Source organism: Tympanuchus pallidicinctus, unplaced genomic scaffold, assembly GCF_026119805.1.
Source record: "Tympanuchus pallidicinctus isolate F22 unplaced genomic scaffold, pur_lepc_1.0 scaffold12, whole genome shotgun sequence".
In the NCBI taxonomy this organism is placed as follows: domain Eukaryota; kingdom Metazoa; phylum Chordata; class Aves; order Galliformes; family Phasianidae; genus Tympanuchus; species Tympanuchus pallidicinctus.
The window spans coordinates 3,315,486-3,339,611 of NW_026294637.1; the positions used below are offsets into that span (position 1 = coordinate 3,315,486).

A 24,126-nucleotide genomic window follows, 5' to 3' on the forward strand; every position below is an offset into this window, starting at 1 on the left:
AGGTACTTAACAGGGTGCTCAGCACAGTGTGCAAGACATTTAGAAGCTGTGTTTAGGTATTTTATAGAAAGAATTTGCAAGAAATGCACAGCAGACAGTGCTGAACTTCTGTCTAGCTCCTAAGAGGTTAGTGCAACTGTAAGTATTGCAGCATGGGACTTTCATTAATGCCCCTTTTTATAAAACAACTAAGTGAAAATGTGAGTGTAACGCTGAGACTCATCCTCAGGGATGGGCCTGATGATATGCTCACAGCTCCAATACAAAGGAACGGGCTCAGAAAATACAGAAAGGCATCCTTCCTCTGGGCCAGCAGCTATTTTTATTTTCGATAACAATGGGGTTAACTCCGTTTGACTCATGAGGAAGGAAAATGCTCAGTATCTCCCGGTTAAGATTCTGGAAACCTTCACTCCAGATGGGGTTCCTGTCATTGTGGAAGGATTTAAGGCACGGTGTGCTGTTACAGATAATATGTCTGGGTCTGATATCCCGAGCTCTGTCTCTTTATCGCTGAAACACGCACTGTCACTTTGAGGACCTAACCATAAAAAGACTGCTACTTTATCACTGCGCCATAACAGAACGGTGAAACCTTCCTGCTTCACGGCTGTACTAACAAGAGGAATGCTGTCAGCTGTTCACAGAGCCAGGCGAAGCCTACGCAGCACAGCGCGGTGCGATAAGGGGCCCTGCCCACGGAGCACAGGGACGGCTGCTGGGAACAGGGCCATGGGACAGAGCTGAATTCCACTCCGAGGGCTAACCTCACCCTTCGTGGATCTTACAGCTATAGCTACATTCTGTCGTTTCTCCATGACTGTAAATAACTCGGCATACCTTTGTCCTTCCAGCACTTGAAGGAGCTTTGTTTATCAATGCTTTGTTAAGCAACGGGACACAAGGGGGAATGGCTTTAAACTAAAAGAAGGGAGATTTAGGGTAGAGGTCAGGTGGAAATTCATTACTCAGAGGGGGGTGAGGCGCTGGCACTGCTGCCCAGATAGCTGTGTGTGCTCCATCCCTGGAGGTACCCAAGGCTGGGCTGGATGGGGCCCTGAACAGCCTGAGCTGATGGGGGCAGCCAGCTCATGATGGGGATGGCTGGGTGATCCTTACAGCCCCTTCCAACCCAACCATTCTATGATTCTGCGTCATTTCCGAGACAAATAAAGATCCAAATTTCACAAACTCTGAAAATGAAAGAAATTCCTCTAACAGTTTAATTTTTCTGCCATGATACACAAACATTTTTGTAGTCAAAAAAAAAAAAAAAAAGAGAGTTCTTGCAGTTGAGGCTAATACAGAACAAACTTTCTTACTAGAGGGAAAAAAGAACACTGACTTCCAAGTTTTGCTATTCAATGCTCACTCCAATTGCCTTCTTGTGTTAAGTCTTATTTTCCAGATGATTTAAGGCAATGTGTAGCTTTTGGAGTTAATCTGTATTACTTTCCACTTCCTCTAAGACTTATCCAAAACTACTGGCAATTGTTCCAGCATGTTTGCCAATGTGCTGCACTGTGTCCTCAGTGACTGACACGCTGCAGCTTTGATGTTAGACCCGATGAGCTAACTGAGGAAAGAATTGATTTTTCTCAGAAAATCGCTAAAGCAAGTGCTGAGAGGAACCACAGCAGGTATGAAATCCTTTTAAAAAGAACCAAGCGACGTCGCTGCTACGTGTGAAGTCACTACACAAACGCTCCTGGCAGCTGTGGTAACTCACATACTGCAGAATGGCCCAGAAGCTTTAGACTCTTCGTGGCACTGTGTAAGACTGAGATAAACAAAATTATTATTTTATATTAATATATGTTTTGGTCTGTTTATTGAACGGCAGAGTTTGGTAAATGCTGTATGAGAAAGGCTGGGCTAGTTATGGAGGACTGAAGTACTACTCAAGCACACGGCACACTGTTCTCCTGACCTTCCCTACATATTGCACAGTCATTTTAATTGCACTGCATTTTGCCTGTGCAAGAAGCATTTAAAGAACAGGAGACCTTCTCACAAAACAAGCGACAAATAATTAGTTTCTCTCTGCAATTCGACACATTCTACTTTAATTGCTAGTGCAAAGGGAACAGAAATACGATAGCTATGTATGGTGTGACCCACGAGGAAGCAAGGATGATATTAAACCAGCACAGTGTAACTATCTTCTGTCACACAAACTTACTGGCTCAAAATACTGGTCATCAGCAGTTCTGGAAAGCAGAAACAGAACTGCCAGGTACAGATTACTGCTACCCGAGGCAGAGTTAAATGACAACATCCAACCGTCCTCCTCTGCAGGAAAGATAACAGGCTTTGTGTCCAACTCTGGAAGGATGTGTTGCTAATGGTTAAAAAGCACAAGCAGCTTGTTTTGTGCTCTCACATGGTTAAAAGGGCAAGAATGCTGATAGCAGTCATCTGGGCTCCTCACCAGCTCTCTTGGCACAACTGTAGAGGACTTGCTTGTGTTCACTGTAACCTCAGGAAATAATATTTTTTTTTGCCTTAAAAGGCAAAAGTAGGAGGACATGAAATGTAAAGTGCATTATGAAGCAGGAATGTTAGCTCATTCAAAGTCCTCGCTGTTCGGTTCTCATAGCCTACTGATGTTATATACAAGTTGGGAAAAGGTTGTTGCTACCAGCACTGCTCCGAATCAAGATACAAGCTCAATTTCTGCAATTTCTGCTGGTGCTGGGTTGTTTTTTTGGTTTCATCTGAAAGCATGAGAAAAAACATTTCCAAAATTTTACTAAGACTGAAATGAAAAAGATTTTATTTCCTTTAGAAAAGGCAACCCTTCCAGATAAAAACAGTGGCTAGCTCTGTTTCTGCTGTTCCAGACTGGGCTTGGAAAAGATGTGAGGCAGTACAAAGTTGGAATAAACACTTAAAAAAAAAAAAATAATAAAAAATCCAAGTGTAAGTATTCCTTAGGCATGAAGTAATGGAAGAGACACCACTAGCACTTCTAAATATTACTGCTGCCTTAGTAAGCATGTACACCATGGTTATCAAAGGATAACCAACTGAACAGTGTCCTGATGCTCCGGAGAGCAGCCATGCAATAGCAGAGAGAGAGAAGATGCTGCTGCATCAAATTCCAAAGGCTTCTCATTCACAATGTGACCGTCACGCACTCACACAGTGCCTTTGCAGGGCAGAGGGGACTGAGCAAAACTCCGCCACCTGCGATGGGAATAACCACGAGATCCAGAGGCACAACACTGTACACCTGGAGCTTCACAACAACGAAACATAGATACCAGTAGTGTTTGCCCAAGTTGCATTAATGTCTTTCCTACTGAGGTTCAAAAACCAATAAAATCATAAGAGAGAGATCCAAGGATAACTGAGCTACTCAGCTGTAGCATATCCTTTAGGATCAGCCTCCTGTTCCACCTCTGCAGAAAATTACAGAGATCATGCTTTGCAGTCGTTTGTCCAAGATTAATGGAATCACTGAAATGTCCCAGGGCACACTTGATACAATGACATCAACAAGTGACTGCCACAGAAAGTGCACTATCCTAGACAAAAGTATTAAGCCAACTCAGACTTCTGCTGGAGCCTGCAGGAAGCCATTTTCTTCTGCACTAAAACGATGGAGAGTTCTCCTCGGCTATGCTACAACTTACTTTTGTTTGTTGCCAGTGCTCATAGCAGGAATGAGCTGGTGCACCAATGCAGGGGCTGAGCACCAGAGATACCAAGTATGCAGCGGTACTGGCCCAGCCTTTCTGGCAGCTGTAGACCACTGTCTGAATCCACCACTGATAACAACATCCTCCTCAAAAACCCCACCTTTTTCTGAGATATTCCTACACAAAGGAAAAAGAAAAACACGGCACTCACAGCCCCGGACTCCCACCCAGTTTTCATTCTTATTATGTGAAACATCAGCGGGAGGAAAAAAAGGGCAAATTCCTTTCAGGCAGTTCACCCCCCTTCCCACAGAGCAGAGAACTACACGTATGGCTGCAGCGCTGACACACAGCAAAATGTCACAATGAAAGCACGACGATCCCTTTGTTATTTGCTCCGTGTTACGTGCTAAAAACTAGGCTGAATTTCTTCCATTATAACACAGAACATTTCACTCCTATCACCCCGAATAATAGCACTGCGCTTCATCCCCTACATACATCATTTCTCCCTTATTATGAGGAGCATTTTTAGTAACAGGAAGCTATTTATAGTTTCTAAGCTTCCTGCAGGTCACTTCAGTCTCAGAAGCAGCATCGTTTCTGTTTCTTTTCTCCCAAGTAACGACATGGCTCCATAAATGCCAAGCTTGACCCTGCAATATCAGATGCATAAATTCTGCTGCTGTCTAAAATACAGCAGGACCAAAGTTTACAAGCAGTGCAAGCGAGCAGCCAGAGAAAAACACATAACTCATCTTAGTAACAGTGTTTTGTGTAGGAAGCTCATCAACGCTATTTCTGTAGGCTTTAATTTCTGTTTTTTTAAGTAATGTGGACTGGATTTCATGCACTGTTTACAGATTTTGTAGATTTTCCACAGGTTCTATTAATATGCTCAACTTTAACTACTAAGCATCTGCAGATGTCATCATGAAGCTGTTTTCCTTCCCCGTGAGTTAAAAGGCTGCTTAGGTTCAGCCCAATGCTTTTCTTTTCACTATCCCTGCCAGACACTTTGCATTTTCCTATGCTAGCAGTCAGAATTTTGCATTCTAGTCATAGCCACAAGTACACATATGAAGCAAAATAGCAGAGTAAAGCTATAGAGCACGCAGTGCCCAGTTCTCAAAACTTCAGTGCAATGCATAAAAGGTTAAATCAGATTATGATGGACATTTGCACAGCTAGGCAACTTGGACAGCTTAACTTCCCAATGAACAAGGTCCCACCAAGCTTTCTGGTGGGCTCCTCAACCTAACTGAGGTATATTAAGTCAGAGCTTTGGGCTAAGTTACATACTGCTTTCCATGCTTGTGCTCAATGAGTAGTAGTAATACAAGATGGAAAAAAAATAAGTAAATAATTGATGTTTTGCAAAGATATCTAAAGATATCTAGATAATAAGAACTGTGAGCACAGCGCATCTTGATAAGTTCTGCCACAATTATTATACTCCTCAGCCAAATGTTATGTTAGGAAAACGTTTAGTATTACTTACTTTGTGGTTAAAAAGCAAAAACAAGCAGAACTGAGAAGCGTGCGGAATGGTGGCCATAAAACAAGAGGGAGAGCCCTTTAGGTAATGCTCTGCTAAGTTCAGTTTTAGGCAAAGGTATTCAATCATTTACAGATGCTGAATGTTCATGACTTGAAATTTTTATCAGTGTCCTTGTTATATTCCACTCTCAGAAAAGACAGGGTCTTGTTTCAAATGCTGGAGCACTTCCAGTATCTGGCAAATTTTAACACGCATCCTTAGCTTGCCAAACATGAAAGCTAGCTGTCAAATTCCTCCAAGATATGATAAAGATGGCACTCAGGATTCAAACTCTCGTTTATATAAAATAACACATACAAAAGGTTTTCAGACTTCTAGCTTGAACCATCTTTGCTGTGAAATGTTATTTTAAATAGATAAACCACCAGCAATTACTGCAGAACAGTTTTATCTTCTGTAAGATCCACTTCAGAATATCATACAATGCATGGGAGTAGTGATGAAGGAAGTGCTGCTCTCCTACTTACAATTTTTGAGAAACTTTCAGTAAGCTGTGGGCTTCCCAATGCAGTTAGTGACCCACACAAGCAGCTGCACTGTTCATTCCCAAGTGAATTTCTTGGGGCTTAAAATGGTCAGTAATCCAGCAGTACTGACAATGCCGTTTCCTCAGAGAAAACGAAGCCAAGCTCTGACACTTGACACATTTGTCTTTGTTTCACTTTCTATACAACTTAATTGATCATTAAATCATATATTACTGAGCAGTTTTTCCTTTTACTTGAAGTACAGAAAGCACCTTCAACTAGAATTTTCAATTAGAGAGTAATCAATTGACCATCTAAGTCAATCTTATCACTAAAAACAAAGGACAAAGCAAACCTACGTACATATTCAAGAAGCAGAAACAATTCAGTAACTCACAAATTAAACATATTCTATAATCTTTTCAACAAACAAAAGCAATAGTAAGAGTACAGTTCTACCCATAAGACAGTTCAAAAGAGCACCCACCTGTATTTTACGGTACATAAATGTTGTTTTCAGTCCTTACTAACTGACAGGATGTATACGTACACACACATCCTCCCATGTGTACCTTTCCATAAATATAAAATGGTTAAAACATGAAATCAGCAACAGTAGCATCGGACTGAATGCCTCCTTCCAGCAACAGCACATTGCAGATAAGCCATATGGAGCATGAAAAGTTGTCCAATCTAACAACTCAGCTGCATAACACACTTCATGATCTTTCAGAAATTCTTTCGTAAAAATATTATTTGCTATTCTGCTTGCTAAACTTGCTCAGTGGTTCGCTAAGAAAAATCTAACTCTCATTACAATTCATTGATATAAAAAGAATGGAAGTGGGATTCTTACAGTCAACTGGCCTATGCAATAATGCCAGATTGCCACTTCAAGCATTTCATGTGCTATTTCTCCTTATAACTTCAGAAGTAGAAAGGATAACAGAAAGCATTTCAAACTCTTGGCACACTTCAGATAATTTAGTATTATCAAACCAGAAACCTGAAAAGGGGGGGGGTAGGGATGCAAAAAGGTCATAGGTCTGTACCACCACAAATGAAGTATCTGCACAGCTGATACAGGAAAGTTACCGAGCAGAACACACCAGCTGAAAGAACGAATAGCAAGCCTCCTGTTCAGATGAGCTGAGAACATTACAGCTTAGATGGGCCACACTGCTATTAGCAAAACACCTGGCTTTGTGACAGCAAGCCACAATCTCCATCACATGACTACAATTTCTTCATCACACCTACATGCTGGGGTACGCAACAGGGAGGTTATATGAAAGACTGAAGACCTAGACCAATTTTTCTTGGAAGTCAGCATCTCTCAGCCCTCTACTGCAGAAACAACATCAGTTTAAGGTCCAAACATGAAAATCACTAAAACACTGTGTATTAGAAACTGAACTCCAAAAGAAAATTGGTAGTGAAGTGTCCTACAGCAGACACACTCCTTCCTCTGAGTGCTACAACACTGCTGAACACCAGTGACTAAGACATTGGCATTTCTGCTGCCCCTTCTGAAAGGTGGTTAATTCAGAGGCAGAAGACATTATCAAACCACTACATTCATGAGCTTGAAAGTCAAAACCCAGGCTTACTTTAACTCTCCACTGAAATCAGGAGTACCTTCAGAAAGATTAGTTTTTAACCTTGTTGTAGTTCCAGAAGATGCAATGTTCTGGGATCTGTACTTTGCAAGTACAGCTTGCCCAAATTCACTCTCGATTAACAGATGCCATGGTCCCCAGTTGGAAAATCGCAAAGTAAAAATATGCTCTTCTAACTGTCAGTGTAAAATTCCAAATCTTGCAACAGCACACAGGCTGCAGAATAAATCAGACCAGCAAAGCTTGAAGAACTTGTTAATACAAGGAAGATAATTATATCTTTGTATGATTGCCTGCTTGAACTCCAGTATCAGTGAGGAGTAAGAAGTTGCTGGTTTTCTTGGAGGGAAACTCCAATCCCACTTAACACAATGTCACCAGAACACCACGACCAACAGCTGATCTTTGATATGCATTTCTAGTGCAGCGCTGTGTGATCTGGGCATTGTGTGCCTGCCCTGCGTATGTTATAGAAACAAAAATGTTCTTCTAACACACTGCAAAGCAGCTGGGAAACAACACCATCAACAGCAACACCAAAAAAGAACTCTCATAACTGGAACTTCCCTGAATATTCTCAGGTTATTTGCAAACATCCAAAACACCTTAGAATTTTTCCAGATGCCATTTCAACACAGCTGCTCTTCAGATTTTCAATCAAGCTACACTGTATATACTAACCAAATAAAATCAGGAAGAATACAATTCACAGTTGATACTAAAATACCTCCTAAGATTTCAATCGCTGACCTTAAAAAAGGAAATCCAGTAAGCAGTGCACATTAGTTATATATTATTTATGCTCAAGCACACTAGCTTTGTATTGAGACTGAAACAAAACGTACTTCTTTTAACCCTGTAGAACTAAGCTTAATCATTGGTTTAGACACAAGGAAAGCAGAGTTTTAGGTTATTTGGTGGCGAGCCAAAACTTCTGTAAGAAGTTAAGCCTAACCCACTTCCTTCATGTCTAATATATAAAGAATTGCCAGAAACAAAATGACATTAACTGGGAACAAAAACTTTTCTGCAGCACTGTCAGCTTTCTTAAAGTCACTGAGAGTCTGTCTTTTCTATTTATTTTTTTTTAATTATGTCAGTGTTGTTCACCAGGATGCCCAAAGCAACGTCCGCAGAGCTAACAAAGAACGAAGAGAATATTTTACTTTTAAAGCAGAACAAGTCGATCAGATGCAAGATAGACAAACCCTGAGAACAAGCAAGTAAAAAAAAAAAGAAAGACTTTTGGGATTAAGTGCTGAACTTCATTTCCCAAATATGGGAGGTGGCAATGAAAGCAAGAGAACAACACCCGCTGGTAGGCAGCAACTGTCTGCTCAGCACAGAAAACACAGCTATCCTCTGTCCCTGCACTCACAGCATTTGGTACATTGGCAGCACTGAAAACGTTTCCAAGAATGTGCTTCTTCCTGAACCCCGTGTGGAAAATGAAACCCCAAAGCGTACCCTGCTTACAAGTCAGGTTTACAGTGGATGCTTCCACTACAGAGAAATAGACTCAAGTCACCATACAAAGACTTTCATATATGCAAGTTTCACAGTCATTCCTCTTCCAAAGCACTTCAGCTTTTATGCATTTTCTCTCTTTAAGGAAAGCTAAGAGTAATTTAGTCCTTCACCATACAGAAATCCTCCTTGAGATTTAAGATGTCTCAGAGGCATTTGTGTGCCGCCTCAAAGAATTCAAAATGTTATTTATGCAGTATAATTACATTTACATAATTGTTTAGCAAATCAGGTCCAATAATGCCTACATTTCCTCAGCATCCTGAACAGTTTATCAAGCCATTTCCTCACTCAACTGAAACCATTTTGAAGCTCCTTAATTCTTTTAAATGCTTACCAGTTGCTGCTACAGTGCGGTCAAAGTTATGTGGAGACCAAAACAAGTGCTCCAAACAATAGCAACACATGACAGCAATATTCAGAGCACTGGCATTTATTCACAGCTTCTCATCCTCCTTGCCCCATACCTTGGGGTTTTTTTTTGTTTTGTTTACTTCAGGTAAATTTACTTTAGCCCACTTCTGGCAGCTCTCCATCTGTCAGATATGAAGGAATGGGAAGTGGTATAAACTAACCGAGCACTGTCAGTCTTCCTACAATCGACAACGCGTGTAATTCAACATTCAAGGTATCACTTCTCAGCACTATCTTCCTTTTAAAAGGCTGTAAATTTTGAAATTTAACCCCCCTTAGCCATCAGTTTCCATTTGCCAAGGAAGCTAGCTGGAGAGCGTTTTCTTCTCTTCCTTTTTAAAAATTTACCATGTAACTTCTCTTATGAAACACTTCAAAGGAAAACATTTCTGAAGGAACTCATTCAATTTGCAGCATCTTCATTCTTAGCTTTTAATGCCAAAATACGGAAGCCCAAATTACGTGCCAAATACATATCTAGATACCTACACGTCAGGTATACAGCAAAGTGTGAAAACTATCAAGAAAGGAAATAAGATCAATTAATTGAAGGTGTTTTTCATCTAATTTTGCATCTGCGTATGTGCAGTCATGTATATTTACATGTAATTCTCAGATCTTCATTTTAACACCAAGTTCACCCAAATTTTAAAAGAAACTATGAACCAAATGAAAGGTGCTACCAAAATACAACAGTGTTCAAGGTTAAACTGCTGCTCTATATGAGACAACAAGAACAGTTCAAAAAACACATTGCTCATCAAAAGCCTGGAAAAGAAGCAATGCTGGGTAGGTGGAGAGAACTGGATTAAAAATAAAAAAAAAAAAGCTTTAGGTTTATAAACACAGCATTTCAACACCAGCTTTTCTGTTTATGCTCTCCACACGTGTCTCTTGGCATATGCTCCATCTGGCTGCGGAGATACATCTGCTTCTTTATGCTGCAGGCTCTACAAGTGCAGATGAGCTCTACGCACATACTCCAACTATGATCTGACAATCAAATCCCTGACACTAAGCATGTCTGTGACTAGAGAACATGGATTGCTCCTACAATAGCTCATCATTAGCATTTTGTGAAGAGGCAGTGAAACAGGAATTCCAGTTTGGTATTATAATGCAAGACAATGCACTGAACACAGCTTCTGCAAGACTGACGTGGCATATTTACACTACTCTAAGTAGCAGCAGGTACACTGAACCTGCATTCTGCTTCACTTCTATTGAAAATATGACATGACCACTATCACACCAAGTCATGGCAGACATTACTTTCTATTTGAGTGAGCATTTCCCATGCTAAGATATTTAGTTAAACATTCAGAGCTTGCTCTAAGTTACCCCGAACCCACAACTATTCCAATACTGCAGTCTTTTCACAAGAAAGTGCACATTTACAGTAATTACATGATGTAGCTTAGGACAGGTTGCTTTTAATACTTCTTTTTGTTGTTGTTGTTAATCAAATCATTGCATATTTCAAGGACTGCTGTCAACCTGGTGTACAGCCTAAGCCTTACACTGCACTTCACCATATAACAGCAAAGCTACACAGTGCAGAGGATCACTGACGCTATCCAAAATTCTCATGGGCACAGATGGCAAATGGGAAAACAGGTCATTTTTCAGAAGACTTCTTAAAATTGTATCATTTCAGTTTGATGAGTTGATACAATAGGACATACAAAGCCAACACAGCCCAGTGTAAGTTAAATTAACCCTGGTTTGCTGCATCACTCAAGGAACATCAAAATGCCAAAGAGAGAAAAACAGAAGTCAAGCTGATAAAGCAAGAAGAGCCTGTCTTCAACCCTGACTCCTGCACTGGAAAAGAGGGTAGAGACACTGCTTTATGAGGCCCTCTTGAGGGACAGAAGGACACAACCCAGAAGGATTACCCACTGTGTGCATCCAACCCAGTAGCTTCATGTTTCTGCTGCCCTCTTTTTTATGTTTTAATAAAAATATGAAAAGTAAAAGGAGTTTTTCATTTGTATACATTATTTATATATTTTATATGCAGCCCAAGCCAATTCCTCTTCACTCAGTGTGGCCTAGGCAACCCAAAAACTGGACACGTGCTCTAAACAATCTGCAATAATCACAGAGTATCCTGAGTAGCACAGAACCACAAGGATCAAGACCAATAATCATCAACATCTCCTACGAATTAGGATGGAGTTTAACTGCTTGTTCATTGCCTTGCTTTCCTTTACATCAAATATGTCCTACAAACTAGACATTAATCAGCTTTGAAGGGTATCTGTTACAACATTATTTCCCTTATTTTAGAATCATCAAATGGCAATGAATGAACCATCCTCAGGTAAACTGCTGATAGTCAGAAAACCCAACTTATAATAAAACACAGACTTCCCATTCCAGCTATTCAAATGTCTATGATTCTGCCACAACAGCTGAAAAAAATATTCCTCATACCTCTACCAAGCTATCAAAGAAAAAAAGTCAAAGCAAAAACCATGGAAGGACCAACAGAACTGGTATATGACAACAACAGAGCATTTGTATCTACAGTACCACGCATAATGAAAGACATAAGGGTGCAGGGAACACATTAAAAAAAATAATCTAGTGTTCACTTAAGACATCAGTGCTCACCCTCCTACTATGTTTTCACACAAACGTTCCAGCAGCAAGAAGATACCAAGCTCTGGGCATATCAAAGCAATTCCTATGCCAACATTGAACAGGAGGCAACCACAAGGGGAAGATGTCTCATCGATTCCATTTAATCACTCACAATACTGCCATCCACACAGTGCTGAAAATAAGTAACTGGCCTGCATCACATTAACTTCCTTCTCTACCACAGCAACCAAACTCCTGTCATTCCCAGTGGGTGAAGACTAGTTTTGCAGTGAGGCTAGAACACAACAAACATTACCTGTCATGTTCAAGGACATAAAGGAACTACTAAATGTTAACCAGACACACATCAGCTATAACTAATTATTCTGAATTGGTTTAGTAAGTTCTTCTGTGATATGTATAGGCTATAAATGTATTTCTGAGTAGGCACAACAAAAAGAAGCCCCTTTGTGTTACCTTTCAGAACATTTCTAAGAATCTGGAGCTAAGATTTGACTCCTCTCTCAGACTGAAGAACTTCATATTTATTTCTATTCTTTCCTATCTAGGACAAGATCAGAGAGTGAACAGATGCATTTTGGAGAGAGGCATTTCTAATTCAAACTCTCATTCTTCAACTACAGTAATATCTCAAATATCATGGAATAACACAATAAACCTACAGAAGCAATGTTATAAGGAATCTGTAGATGAGCCCTTGCATATTCCCCCAGAATAGAAACGATATATGCACTTGAGTACTGATTGCACTTCTCTATGCAGCTGCCAGGGGTCAAACATTTGACATCAGTTTGGAAAAAAATACACATGTACACAAGTAGCCTGGCACAGAAATGATTTTCAAAGAGGTTCTCCCTGAAGATGTGAAGAATTGTTCCCATGAGCCACAGCACAGTGAGGCCTGCAGAACAAACATCAGTCTGCCTGCACCTCTCAAATCTGTGTCTGTCACAGGCTCATCTTGAAAGAATCAGGTTTTTATCTTCCTCTTCTCTGGTTGGTTAACCCTTACTTATACTAATCCAACAATGAAGTAACATTCCTGAACTCTTCACAGCTTATGTTATCCCTCTCAATTGTACGCACAGCTGAGGACAGATGTTGGGCTGGTATCTTCCTGATCACAAAAGGCAGATAACAAAATAGCAAATAATCTTCTCAGAAAGGAAGAAGGCATTTGTTCATTTCTGATTTTTCTCAAACTGATTTTTGTTTGAAAACTTTTTTTAAAAGATCAGATGGTATCCTCCCTGTACTTGTAATCCCCTGACTATACAGTTGTTCAGCTATACAAGGCTAAACCCATTATTCCCAAACCATTCCTTACAGGCAAGGCATTTGTTTGGAAGACAGCTCTGGAATTTAAATGTCAGACACCTGCTTTGGTTCATTTATAGGACTACTGCAGACACGACTCCTCTGAAACTCAGCTACAGCTGAGAAAGGCTCAAACCACAAAAAGAATCCCTGATTTCGATGGTACCTAGTTTAGAAACTACATACTGAAAAAAAACACCTGAGTCTATACTGAAAGTATAAGCACAATAAAAACAGAAGCTATGATATACTCATGCTATTTAATGATGGCAAAAGCTGTGTGCATTTTACTATATTTTAACTGACATACAAAGTAATTGGACAACAACTAATAAAGTCAATTTCCTCCACAGATTAACTTCTTTCTTTTGGCTCAACAAGAAGCAAAGTCCTCAGCCGATTTGTGTGCAACACTGAACTGGTAAGTGAAAAGAGGAGGGGCAAGTTGTAATTATGTTTAAGGTGAGCTCCACTCTCTAGATATACTCTCCACTCAATTGTTTGGTTGTTTTTTTCCCCCATGAAGTCTTAGAATCATCCACCCCTTCCCCCCAGCCCCCTGCTCCTTTTCAGTAAAAAACAATCTTCCATGCTTCTATTTCCATTATCAAATGTGATTTAAATCAAACAAGCTACCAAAATAACAGGCAGGAGGTGGAGGGCAGATGGGTTGACAACACAGATATAAAAGTGACTTTTCCCCTCACAAAAAAAAACAGACTGAAAACAGCAGTTGATGTTTTATGATAAAGTTAATAAATAGTTAGTTAAAATATCTTAAAATACTATATATTGCTCCATATTCAAAGTGTTAATGAGATAAGAACACAGCTCAACTATTCAGATTGTTACCTCAACGATATCTGAGTTGGTTCTGCTTTCATGGGGCTCGTTGTATTCTGTGTATTTAAGTAGAACTTTGTCCATATCAGTGCTGGCATACTGAAAGAGTTTGTTAGAGCTGTTAAAAATGATGAGTGCTATTTCACAGTCACAGAGTACACTCAACTCATACGCCTTCTTCATTAATCCAAACTTCCTCTTCGTAAAGGTGACCTAGAGAAAAAAAATAGATATCTATTATTTTTTTCCAAATAGCAATGTTGTGAAGGACTACAATCAAGCATTCAAGAAATATACCAGCTGAGCCTCAGCTATCCATTGCTGCTAACAAGCAGCATAACTGAACATGCGTAGAAGCTTAAGAATTGCCTATCATATTTGGGTGTCACTTACTCTATATTTAACCAAGCTAAACAGTATTTCCCACCCAGCTCTTCCTCCAGTGTACACCAAGAAGAGTTAAAGTCTGTAGTAATCCCCTAACTATGTTTCCTTCTGCACAACCAACACCAGCTTTCCAGGTATTAAGGTCCTTTCTTCTGTGATGTTTAGAATTAGCTTGCCCCAGCTTTACAGCTACTCACAACCTTAGTTCTACCAAATGAGCAAACGTGCAGTACTAATGGAAGCAACACAGTCACTGTACAGTACTGTACAGTACTGTACAGTATGGTAAGAAAGGGAGCTAAGAAATATTCTTACTTGGCTACTATCATACCATGTTATCAGCTTCACTTACACTCCCAAGCTGTTTTCTGCCAATTGGGAACATCATGAAACAACCACTCTGTCCTCTTAAAACTGTTGCTTGTGGGAAAGTAAATTACAGACCAACACAGAAGAGTATTGGCCAAATGGGAAAAGGCAGAGACAAATCCTTACAAAAATCACCAGCAGCTATGGAAAAAAGGACTTAAAAGCACGCCCTTTCACAGGATTTCAGTTGGTTAAGGATGTAGGAGTATCAATGTATTTGATATCAAGTCAAATCAAGTACAGGTCTAATGCTAAGAACAATTTTCTTTAAAGGATGTTCAGTGCATTTTAGTACCTCCAAAAGGTAATATACTAACTTATATATATATATATAAATATATATATATATATATAATTATATATAAATATATATATATATATATATACATATATATATATATATATATATATATATATATATATATATATATATATATAAAAACTTAATATACTACCAAGCTAATGTTCTGAGATCTTTTTAATAAAGATAGCACTTTCCGAGCTTTCAAGTGTTTCAGTTTGATGGAACACCTCCATCTACTCATGCCCCCACAAAGCATACATCTCTGTGGCATGTGAGTGACCTATCTGCAAGACAGGAATTAAAGAAACAAAGAAACCAGTATTATGGGTTTCTATAGTTTATAGGACATATCTGGAAGATGGGAAAATTCTGTGTTCACACCTGAAGGCATTTTTTTTCTAGAGATGAATATCTTACACACATTACTTCATTACCACCTGTAACAGAAAACACACAGCGTCATTCTCACCACATAAGAAGTCTGACAAACAGATGCAGACATACATTAACAACACAGATATACACCTTGCTAACAGTAACTATTACTAAAACAGGATTCAGAATTGTCCACCTGCCATGCAGGCAAAGGCAGTGTGGATTTGTGATTCTTTCCCAGCTATTAAACACCATCCTGGCACACCAAAACGTCTGTTGGCACACACTGCCCACAACCTTAAATGCAACTGCTAACATGGAGCACTGTTGAACACAGGTAATAAATGTAAGCACTAATAGAAACACAGGTTAATTCTATTGGTATTAGTGGATAGGGAGTGTGAGTGCATTGTGTTCAATGGCCACAGCTGATGTCTGCATGCAAGCACAACCTCGTACTGCTTTCCTTCCATCTGCTGCTCATTCTCCAGTAACTGTGCTGTCAGTGCTCCATGGTATCCACTTGCTGTTCTCATCCAGCAGTATTGCATAATACTGACCAAATTGCCTATCAGCTTTAAATTTCCCTGTTTCTAAAATAAGCACAATTCTCCAAGGGGAAAGGGAAGTTTCACGTTTGAAAGTACGCGATTTGGATCTTGTATATTCTTTTAACCATCTAAAAGGCAGACACGGTACACGCACGATGAAAATGGACGCAGAACATACTGTTTCCAGGACAAAGACATTCCCAGTGCAAGGATGAGGCTGAGCTAAAAATAAGCCATGTTAACATGAGAAATTGCTACGATTGTTGCCAAGGCAGTACTGTGAACTACTACGGGCGTGCACCAAAGACAAAAGAATCATTTGTTTATACACGTTTAAGACCATAGATTTCATTTGTTACGTTACGAAGTCTCCTCTGTTATTTCAATTTACAGCAAAAACAATTCTCACTTCAGGTTTCCTGTGCCTCGCGTCCGACTGAAAGTAAATAGGTATTAAACTGTTACTTAAAAATATTCCTTACTTTCAGTTTGCTTCTAACAGAAATACCATTCCACGAAAATATTGCTCTTCAACACAGAAGGGTTGGCTGTTTCTGCTTTTACTTCCACGGTGCGTATTTACCAAAAAAGATCCCACATGAAATGTTCTTATTGTACAAAAGAAAATGGATGCCAAGTAACTAAGCCCAGAACATGTACCTGGCATGTAATGTACAAAGAGTGAAGATCTGTAACAAAACTGAGGACTTCTTGGTTTGGGGGAAGGGCAAGTCATTACCTTAAGAGCTGCACTACTGAAGCATTAAAATCAGGGAGGAAAAAACCTCCCAGGGATTCTGTTGATCTAGTCTTGACCTCCTTCTGAAGAAGCTAGTTCAGAATCTCAAAGTTAATGTCAGGCAATGATCCAGTTCTTTCTACTTCTTAAAACCAATGCAAATTATGACAAAGCAGCCCTTTGTTACTTCAGCTCATCCACTACTAGTCAAATTAACCCAACATCTGAACAATTCAAGACAGTAAAAGCAAATAAGTTCTTTTAAACACCTCCATGGCTGCACAGAAGATAGAGCAGCTGACCATTTTTTTTTTTTTTTTCCACAGATGCAGTCAGATAAATTACAACCCCAGCTCCACCTACACTCCTATTCCACACTTCTAAGAAACATTTTAAAGACCTCTAAAGGCCCACAGAGCCTCATGCAAGGCCTGAACAATCTGTATTCAGATACTTGTAACATTTCTATTCAACGTTTTTGAAGGTGTTTGGGCAGAAGCCCCAGACACAACACTCCCTCTGAAACAATGTTATGTTAGGGCTCAACCCACCCAAGGTGCAACTACAGCAAGTAGATCTTCCTTACCTACTTATTGCTGACAATTACAAAGCGTTAGTGAGGCAAGAAGCCAGAGGTCCAATAGGCTTCATCTTACTGGTCTGCTGCTTGTACTCTGTTTTCAGTCATCATTTCAACAAGCTGACCAAGTACAGAAGTAAGTTTTAATGGGTTGTATTTCTCCCAAATGTAGGTGGAAATCTTGCTATCCGCATACATTACAAAACAGCAGCTTTTTAAGACCACACAAAAAACAAAAACGATGCATCTTCAATGCAGGCCAACAGCCTCCTCAATACTATTCTAATATCACTATGCAAAGAAGGGCAGAGGAGGCAGAGAGTAAAGGCAGCAAGATTGAGCTCCTCTGATATCTAATTTACTGTACTTTATTCTCTTTGTCTTAATGAACATAAATGCCTGACAGCTCATTCAAGCAGATAAGACTGCTTAATTAATAACACAATGACAGTCTCAAGACAATTGTAATTCCCCAGAGTAATGGTCTACATAAAATTGTTTTGAGCTCACATACAATCTCATTAGAAATAAGATGCTTCTGATAAAACAAAAGTTCTTATTCCCACAAGTTATCCAGACCCACTACAAGCACAGTTCTATCACATTTCTATTTGTATTTCCAAACAAAAGAACACTAAGCAGAAAGACAGGACATCACTCACATATTCATCAGTGACCTACTAATCAGCTACTCATACCACCAAAAAATTCACAGAATACAAATGAAGTATGCGATGTGGTTTGCAAAATAAGCCCTAACTACACTCCTTATCCAGCTCAATGAAAAAAATTCTTCAAAGTAAATCCATATCTAATAGATATCCTATGCATCAGGGCATCCTAGTATGTCAAAGCTGCATATAATTGCTGCCAAAAAACACTGATCACCCATCAACCATCTCTACAAAACATGGCTCCACTGACAAAAGCTATTTTATATCTTTAAAATCTTTTTCCACAGGAAAAGGAAATGGGCAAACCTAACTCCAGTGTTAAGTTAGGGCCTAAAAGCTCTTCCTAATCACTGTGAAGCCAAAAAAATGTGCTTGCCAAAAAAATATCCATAAGGGAAGTTAAAGTTGAATCCCCATATTTTGCTTCCGTCCATGCAGCGCAGCTAAAATTTCAAACAAAAGCACTATTTCCCTACCTCTTAATGCAAAAAAAAAAAAAAAAGAAAAAAAAAAAAAGAAAAGAAAAAGAGTAACGATCTGAACAATGATATGGATATATATAAAGGGCATTTCTAACTTCAAACATGACAAAAACAGCAAGTTTATAACTTGCTCTCCAAGCAAGTTAAAGGAGGGTAGGAAGGTGAGAATAACCAATTTCTACCTCTTCAACTTGTCTGAAGTTCCAGAGCAAGATCTGAAAGAAATGACAATTCCTCTGCTTTTACTATGTGTACTTAAGACATTTATCTACATCAAACACACAGTCGCTGTGTGATTAAAGCTGTTCAAACACAATACTTGGCTTTCTCCCAAACTCCAATAATACTTTTCTGCTATATATAGCCTTCTCAGAGTTTACACTGCTTTAAAGTGATACAGGGAGAAAAACAATCCCGATTTTGCATACAAAACAATGGGCTTTGAGCAGGCACATCAGCAGCAAGACAGCCTTATGGAATTCTATCACAACCCCAACATCAATCATTATCTTTCTGGAAAGATACATAACTTCAAGCTGGTGCTCAACAGAAGTTTAAAAAAAAAAAAAAGCCAAAAGTAGGAAGGGAATAGAAAACAAACCATTGCTATATATCCATGTTCTGCATACATCTTGAACACTGAGTGCAATTCTGGGCTCCCTTTGTGATCAAAAAAGAACACAGCACTCAAGACTGTTTAGAGACAAGCAGTGAGTACAATCACAAGTGTGGAGTAAATTCTGTGTAAAGACAACTAAGCTAAGATGCCTAAGCCTGAAAACAGCTATTTAAAGAGAAAATAAGAAAGTATGACAGAGTTCCACAGAATAATAAGCAAGGCAGAGACAGACCAGACAGGGACTGACTTGTGCCTCTTTCAGAGAAGAGCTAAAAAACGAGCAGAAGCATAACTAAATATAAATGAAAAGGGCTTTCTTGAAACAACATACAACAAACCTACAGACAGTCTGAGCCAAAAAAATGTTGTAAATGCTGCAACTTTATAAGGGCTCAAAGGATGACTGAACAAGTCCACTGGGACAGGGGGGTGGAAATCCATTAATGGTTACTAAATATACGGAAACCACATCCAGCTCAGGAAATCACTGAGCTAAGAATAGTTAGAACCTGGAAGAGGATTACAGAGCAGTGTAACATGTGCATCTCTATCCTACACAACACTGGTTATTTGTTTCAGACCATAGCTGGATAAAAGACATTGGATTAGCTGGATCTTTAGTCAGACTCACGACAACTATTCCTGAAGATCAGAAGTTATTCTGATTCAGAGCTGCATCATAAATACTTCTACTGTGCTGCAGAATGGGAATAGCAGCTACACAGTGAATTTCATTTAAAGGAGCCATTGTTGGAACTTATAACAATAATATCCCCTAAAAACGTGATTAAAAAACTTGAGAGAGATTTCTTCCCTGTTTTCTGGTGATGTATCTGTAGACACAGGAAGACAATGAGCAGCTCTAAAGGGTGAATGAAGACAACAAATGAACTTCGGTCTCCATTCATTTTTAGGATTACTGATGGCCACATTCACACACATTTCTCTGCTCTCACCTGTCTGTTCCGTTCGTCCATTATTCTCGTGATCTGTATTTTCTTTCTCCCCATTTTCAGTCTCTTCTTTCCTTTCCTTTACAATCCAGAAATATGCTAATCCAAGAAATTTCACCCTTCGGTATTTTAACACATGATACAGTTTTCTTTTACTTTGTCTTCAGCTTGAGAAGCGGTTCCTATATCTTCTTATAAACCCCTAAAAAAAAAAAAAGGTGGAAAAAATTAATGATGCTTCCTCATCAGTTTTATATTTCCTATTTTCCTAAACTAAATGACATTCTGTTTCTGTCTGAGGTTGGGGGTGTGAGGATACAACTGAACTGGGAGTGCCTTCACTTAAATATGACAGAAATCCCAGACAGAAAATGTTCTCTCAACAGAACTCCACAGCACCCAAGATGCCAGCAGATAATTGTGAAGTTCATACAGCTACACTCCCCACAACAGCCTGCAAGTTTCACATTTGCCAATAAATCAATCACCAGTCCAGGACTTGTTTGCATTTGGTAAACTGTTTAGGAAGATTAAGGTGCATGTGAACTTGAAAACCCAAAGTGCCTTCATGGTATTTTCATGTGGTAATAATTCATCAAATCAACGTGCTCAGCACTGACTTTTAACAAACTTCAAGTGTGTTTTCACTTTAAAAATTATCACAGCAACAAAGCAGAACAAAAATCAACCTTCTAAGCCATATACCCACAGTGCTCAAATTAACATCAACTTAACAAAACGGGAGAAAAACTGAAAATAAATAGCCCCTAGAACATCGACTGTACACTAAAACACATACTCTGAGATTAATTAGGCACACCTCACTCAATTACCACCTACCAGTCATTAAAGCAAAAGGGTAAAAACAGCCACAACATCAGTTCATAACCTCTCCGATTTTCCAACCCAAAACATCTCCACAAATCAAGTGCTGCATATTTTAATACGGGTGTCACAATGCCAGATCCTTGAGGCCATGTGTAGAAAGTGGTGCAACCACATCACCATCAGCCAGCTAATAGGCAGAGACAGCAAGAGGCGATTAGTCACAGGCTGCACTTCACAACGCATCCCATCTACACCGGGGAAACAGCCTGCCATTCTGATGCAGCTCGGGGTTAAAAAACAGAAGAGGAAAAAAAATAAAATAAGAGGCAGAGGAACATCATGAAATGAAGGGATGTCATCTCATATTTACCTGATAGCAACAAGGGATTGTTTTGGTAAAACATAAAACGTCCAGCAGTTCTTAGAAATGCTGTTCAATGGAACTGAAGACCAAATTAATACTACGTGATGTCCGTTGGTCAAAAGGAAATGAGCTCCATGTTATACTTCACAACACTTGACATGCATGCACTGTTGCATCCCTTGTATTTTTTCGCACAAAAAAAAAATAAATATTTCTTCCAAGGAGTTTCTAAACGAGTGTTAAAAGTGAGTCAAGGCCAGAGCAGGAAATGTCCACACAGCCGAGTGCAGAGCAAGCATCTGACATGAAAAACAACAGCTGGCACACAAATTTCTACTTTCTCATTGAAAACACACCAGGAATATCCACCAGACTATAAAGCTTGAATTCATAAAACATGCAGACTTCAGTCAGCTGCCTCTTTCTCTTAAAAAAGATTCACCCCATGTCTGATTACATCAAATCTAGTTCTGCAGAAGTCCTGTCGCATTCCTTGAACAAAGCTAATAAAAGGGTCTCTCTGAGCAGCTATTTAAAATTTTGTATGGCTTTATTTTTTAAGACACCATACATGACTGAAATAGCTGTCTGAGTACGTACAGAATTAGCAGACTCCTGCGTCTGCTCTGTAAAAGCAGCCATCAACACAGCCAGTACCTGAGAGCTGATATCCACAGAGTCTGACTGATACAAGGCAGCCAACTGTTGTCTTCATCCATCACGTCAGTCCTGATTTCCATTGTATCTTCCTTCAGGTACCTTGGCTCAAAACTAAACACCACCACCCCCATCAGTCTCTTCTTACACAAAGCATTTCTGGCCAGCAATGCTGTACTCCTTCCCACCCTCTCCATTTCTCTCTGCTCTTCCTGAAACATGAGGACCAGCAACACACACCTTATACAAGGTAAGAGATCTATAAACATTTGCAATCATTTCCCAAAAATGAAAATAAAACTGTTGCAGCTTTATTTTCGCTCCTGGTTATCAGCAGAACTGACACCAGTCTCTCCGTGCTACTGCATCAAAAACGTACCCAGTAGTTCTTACTTTGCCAAGTCGTGCCTCTATTGCAAACACACCTTAAGTCACAAAGCCTCTTCATTCAGATCATCAACACATTTTTGCCCAAGTAAAGCTAGAAGGATCAATGCACATTTATTTCCAAACGTAAACATGAAACTAATGTTAAAACACCGTGTGAAAGGTAAAGTTATACTTCCTTAGCTGACAGAACCAAATTACAAACACCAAAAACAGCTTTCCATCTATTTGCATGGGCACATAGAAATCAAATCTTTTTTGGTAAGAACGTCACATTCTATTAAACCAAATGGTAAGAGTAAGGGGAAAAAAAGAAGGAAAAAAAGCCCACGTGCCTCAAAATAAGCTTGAAGCAGAAAACAATGCTGGCTCACAGTTACAGCAAGAAAAATTGAGGCTGGTAGCTGTCTAAGTACAAGCCTCTGTTATTATATAAAAGTAACGTTTATTCACATTTTCTGGATTGACTCTTTCCTCAATCCATCCTCTGGATTGATTCTTTTTCCACACATATGGAAACGTCCCATTAAATAATGAAAGACATCAGAACCACATGCAGAAATCTACCTTCGTGGCTGCGTAGTTTCAGCAACTCAGATCAGTTCATTTATTCTCAAGATTGCTTACAGTTTCATAAATAGCGGAAGAGATACAACTTTAAAGCAAGGAAACTGTATCTGACCTACTTACAAAGCTTCTTTCAAGGGTTCAGTGGAAACAAATTACATCTGTGCAGAACTCTACAAGGCCTTGAAGCTTTCTGGCAGAACAGGTTAGGAAAAACTGTGTCAGAATTATAATCCTTCCATTTATTTTCCTTTTATTTCCCTCTGTTTCTCTTTGTTTTCCTGGGCTTCCATTTTCCCCATCATGGTTACAGGTTACATCTGACAGCCACATCAGCTCATGCACTGCAATGCACGTGAAGGAATGGAAGTCATGGGGTCGGACAGCCTTCGTGGTACCTCCCAAAGACCTTCACCACATGGATCTGCACACTTCCATCTTGCATTGCTGAGCCTCGCCTGGGGGTTACTAAATAGGAAAGTAATGCTGGCCAAACCAACGTCCTTTTGTAGTCCTAGAGAAGCCAGTGCTGGGTATGTTTGTAGATCTGATTGTTCTACCTCAAAGCACAATCTGATAATCACAGATGCACAACCAATTCAAGGCTGAGCAGCCCATCCATTCATAATTCTAATTCTCTGCATGCTCAACAAGGACACAACCAGAATACATTCACACATGCATGACTACGAAGATGAGGTCCATCACCAGCTTGACTGTTACACCTTAGCAGCGCAGACAACACAGAGCATCTCGTTCTTCTGTATTGCCTACAGACATCGAGGTGTCCTCCTCCCCCACCCACAGCTCCAAGGGGAAATGGCCAGAGAAAACCAGGAGCCAAAGAACACCTTCACCAAGATCATTAATCACAAGTTCGAAGGCTGTATGGAGGACAACAGCATGGTCTAACCTCTGAAAACAAGACTGCCAATTGCCACTGATCTCTCACTTCTTGCTGTGCAGCAATATTAGGAAATGCATGTGTTTTCCATCCTCTGTTTTAGTCATTCTAGATCCAGCACAGCCTTAAAGTCAGTCAGACCAACTCCAAGGTCCTCAGCCAGCAAGTGATACACAAGTATTGTTACAGAACAATAAACCAAGCCCCAGCCAAAAGAACATTTTTTCAAGTGGGACAACATAAAAAACAGGAAGCCATGCACAATTCTTATTGATACTCTTTATGTGTGATAAAGCACTTGTTTCTTTCAGCTGCACAGAACACCACACATGGAAGTATCAATGTGTTTCTCATTAGAACATTTAAATCATCTCCTAAGAGTGG

The 24,126-nt window shown here is 39.6% G+C and overlaps 1 protein-coding gene across 7 annotated transcripts in view; it reads right to left on the reverse strand.

Moving 5' to 3' along the window:
* Window positions 1-24,126, reverse strand: part of MEF2A (myocyte enhancer factor 2A) — a 78,031-nt gene that overhangs the window by 30,231 nt on the left and 23,674 nt on the right. For all 7 annotated transcript variants that reach the window (XM_052672581.1, XM_052672578.1, XM_052672575.1 and 4 more), the window contains exons 2-3: window positions 20,039-20,237; window positions 14,012-14,215 (exon numbers count right to left, since the gene is read on the reverse strand). In XM_052672581.1, the coding sequence (XP_052528541.1) occupies window positions 14,012-14,215; window positions 20,039-20,092 (258 nt within the window). In that variant the 5' untranslated portion in view covers window positions 20,093-20,237. The remainder of the gene's footprint in view (window positions 1-14,011; window positions 14,216-20,038; window positions 20,238-24,126) is intronic.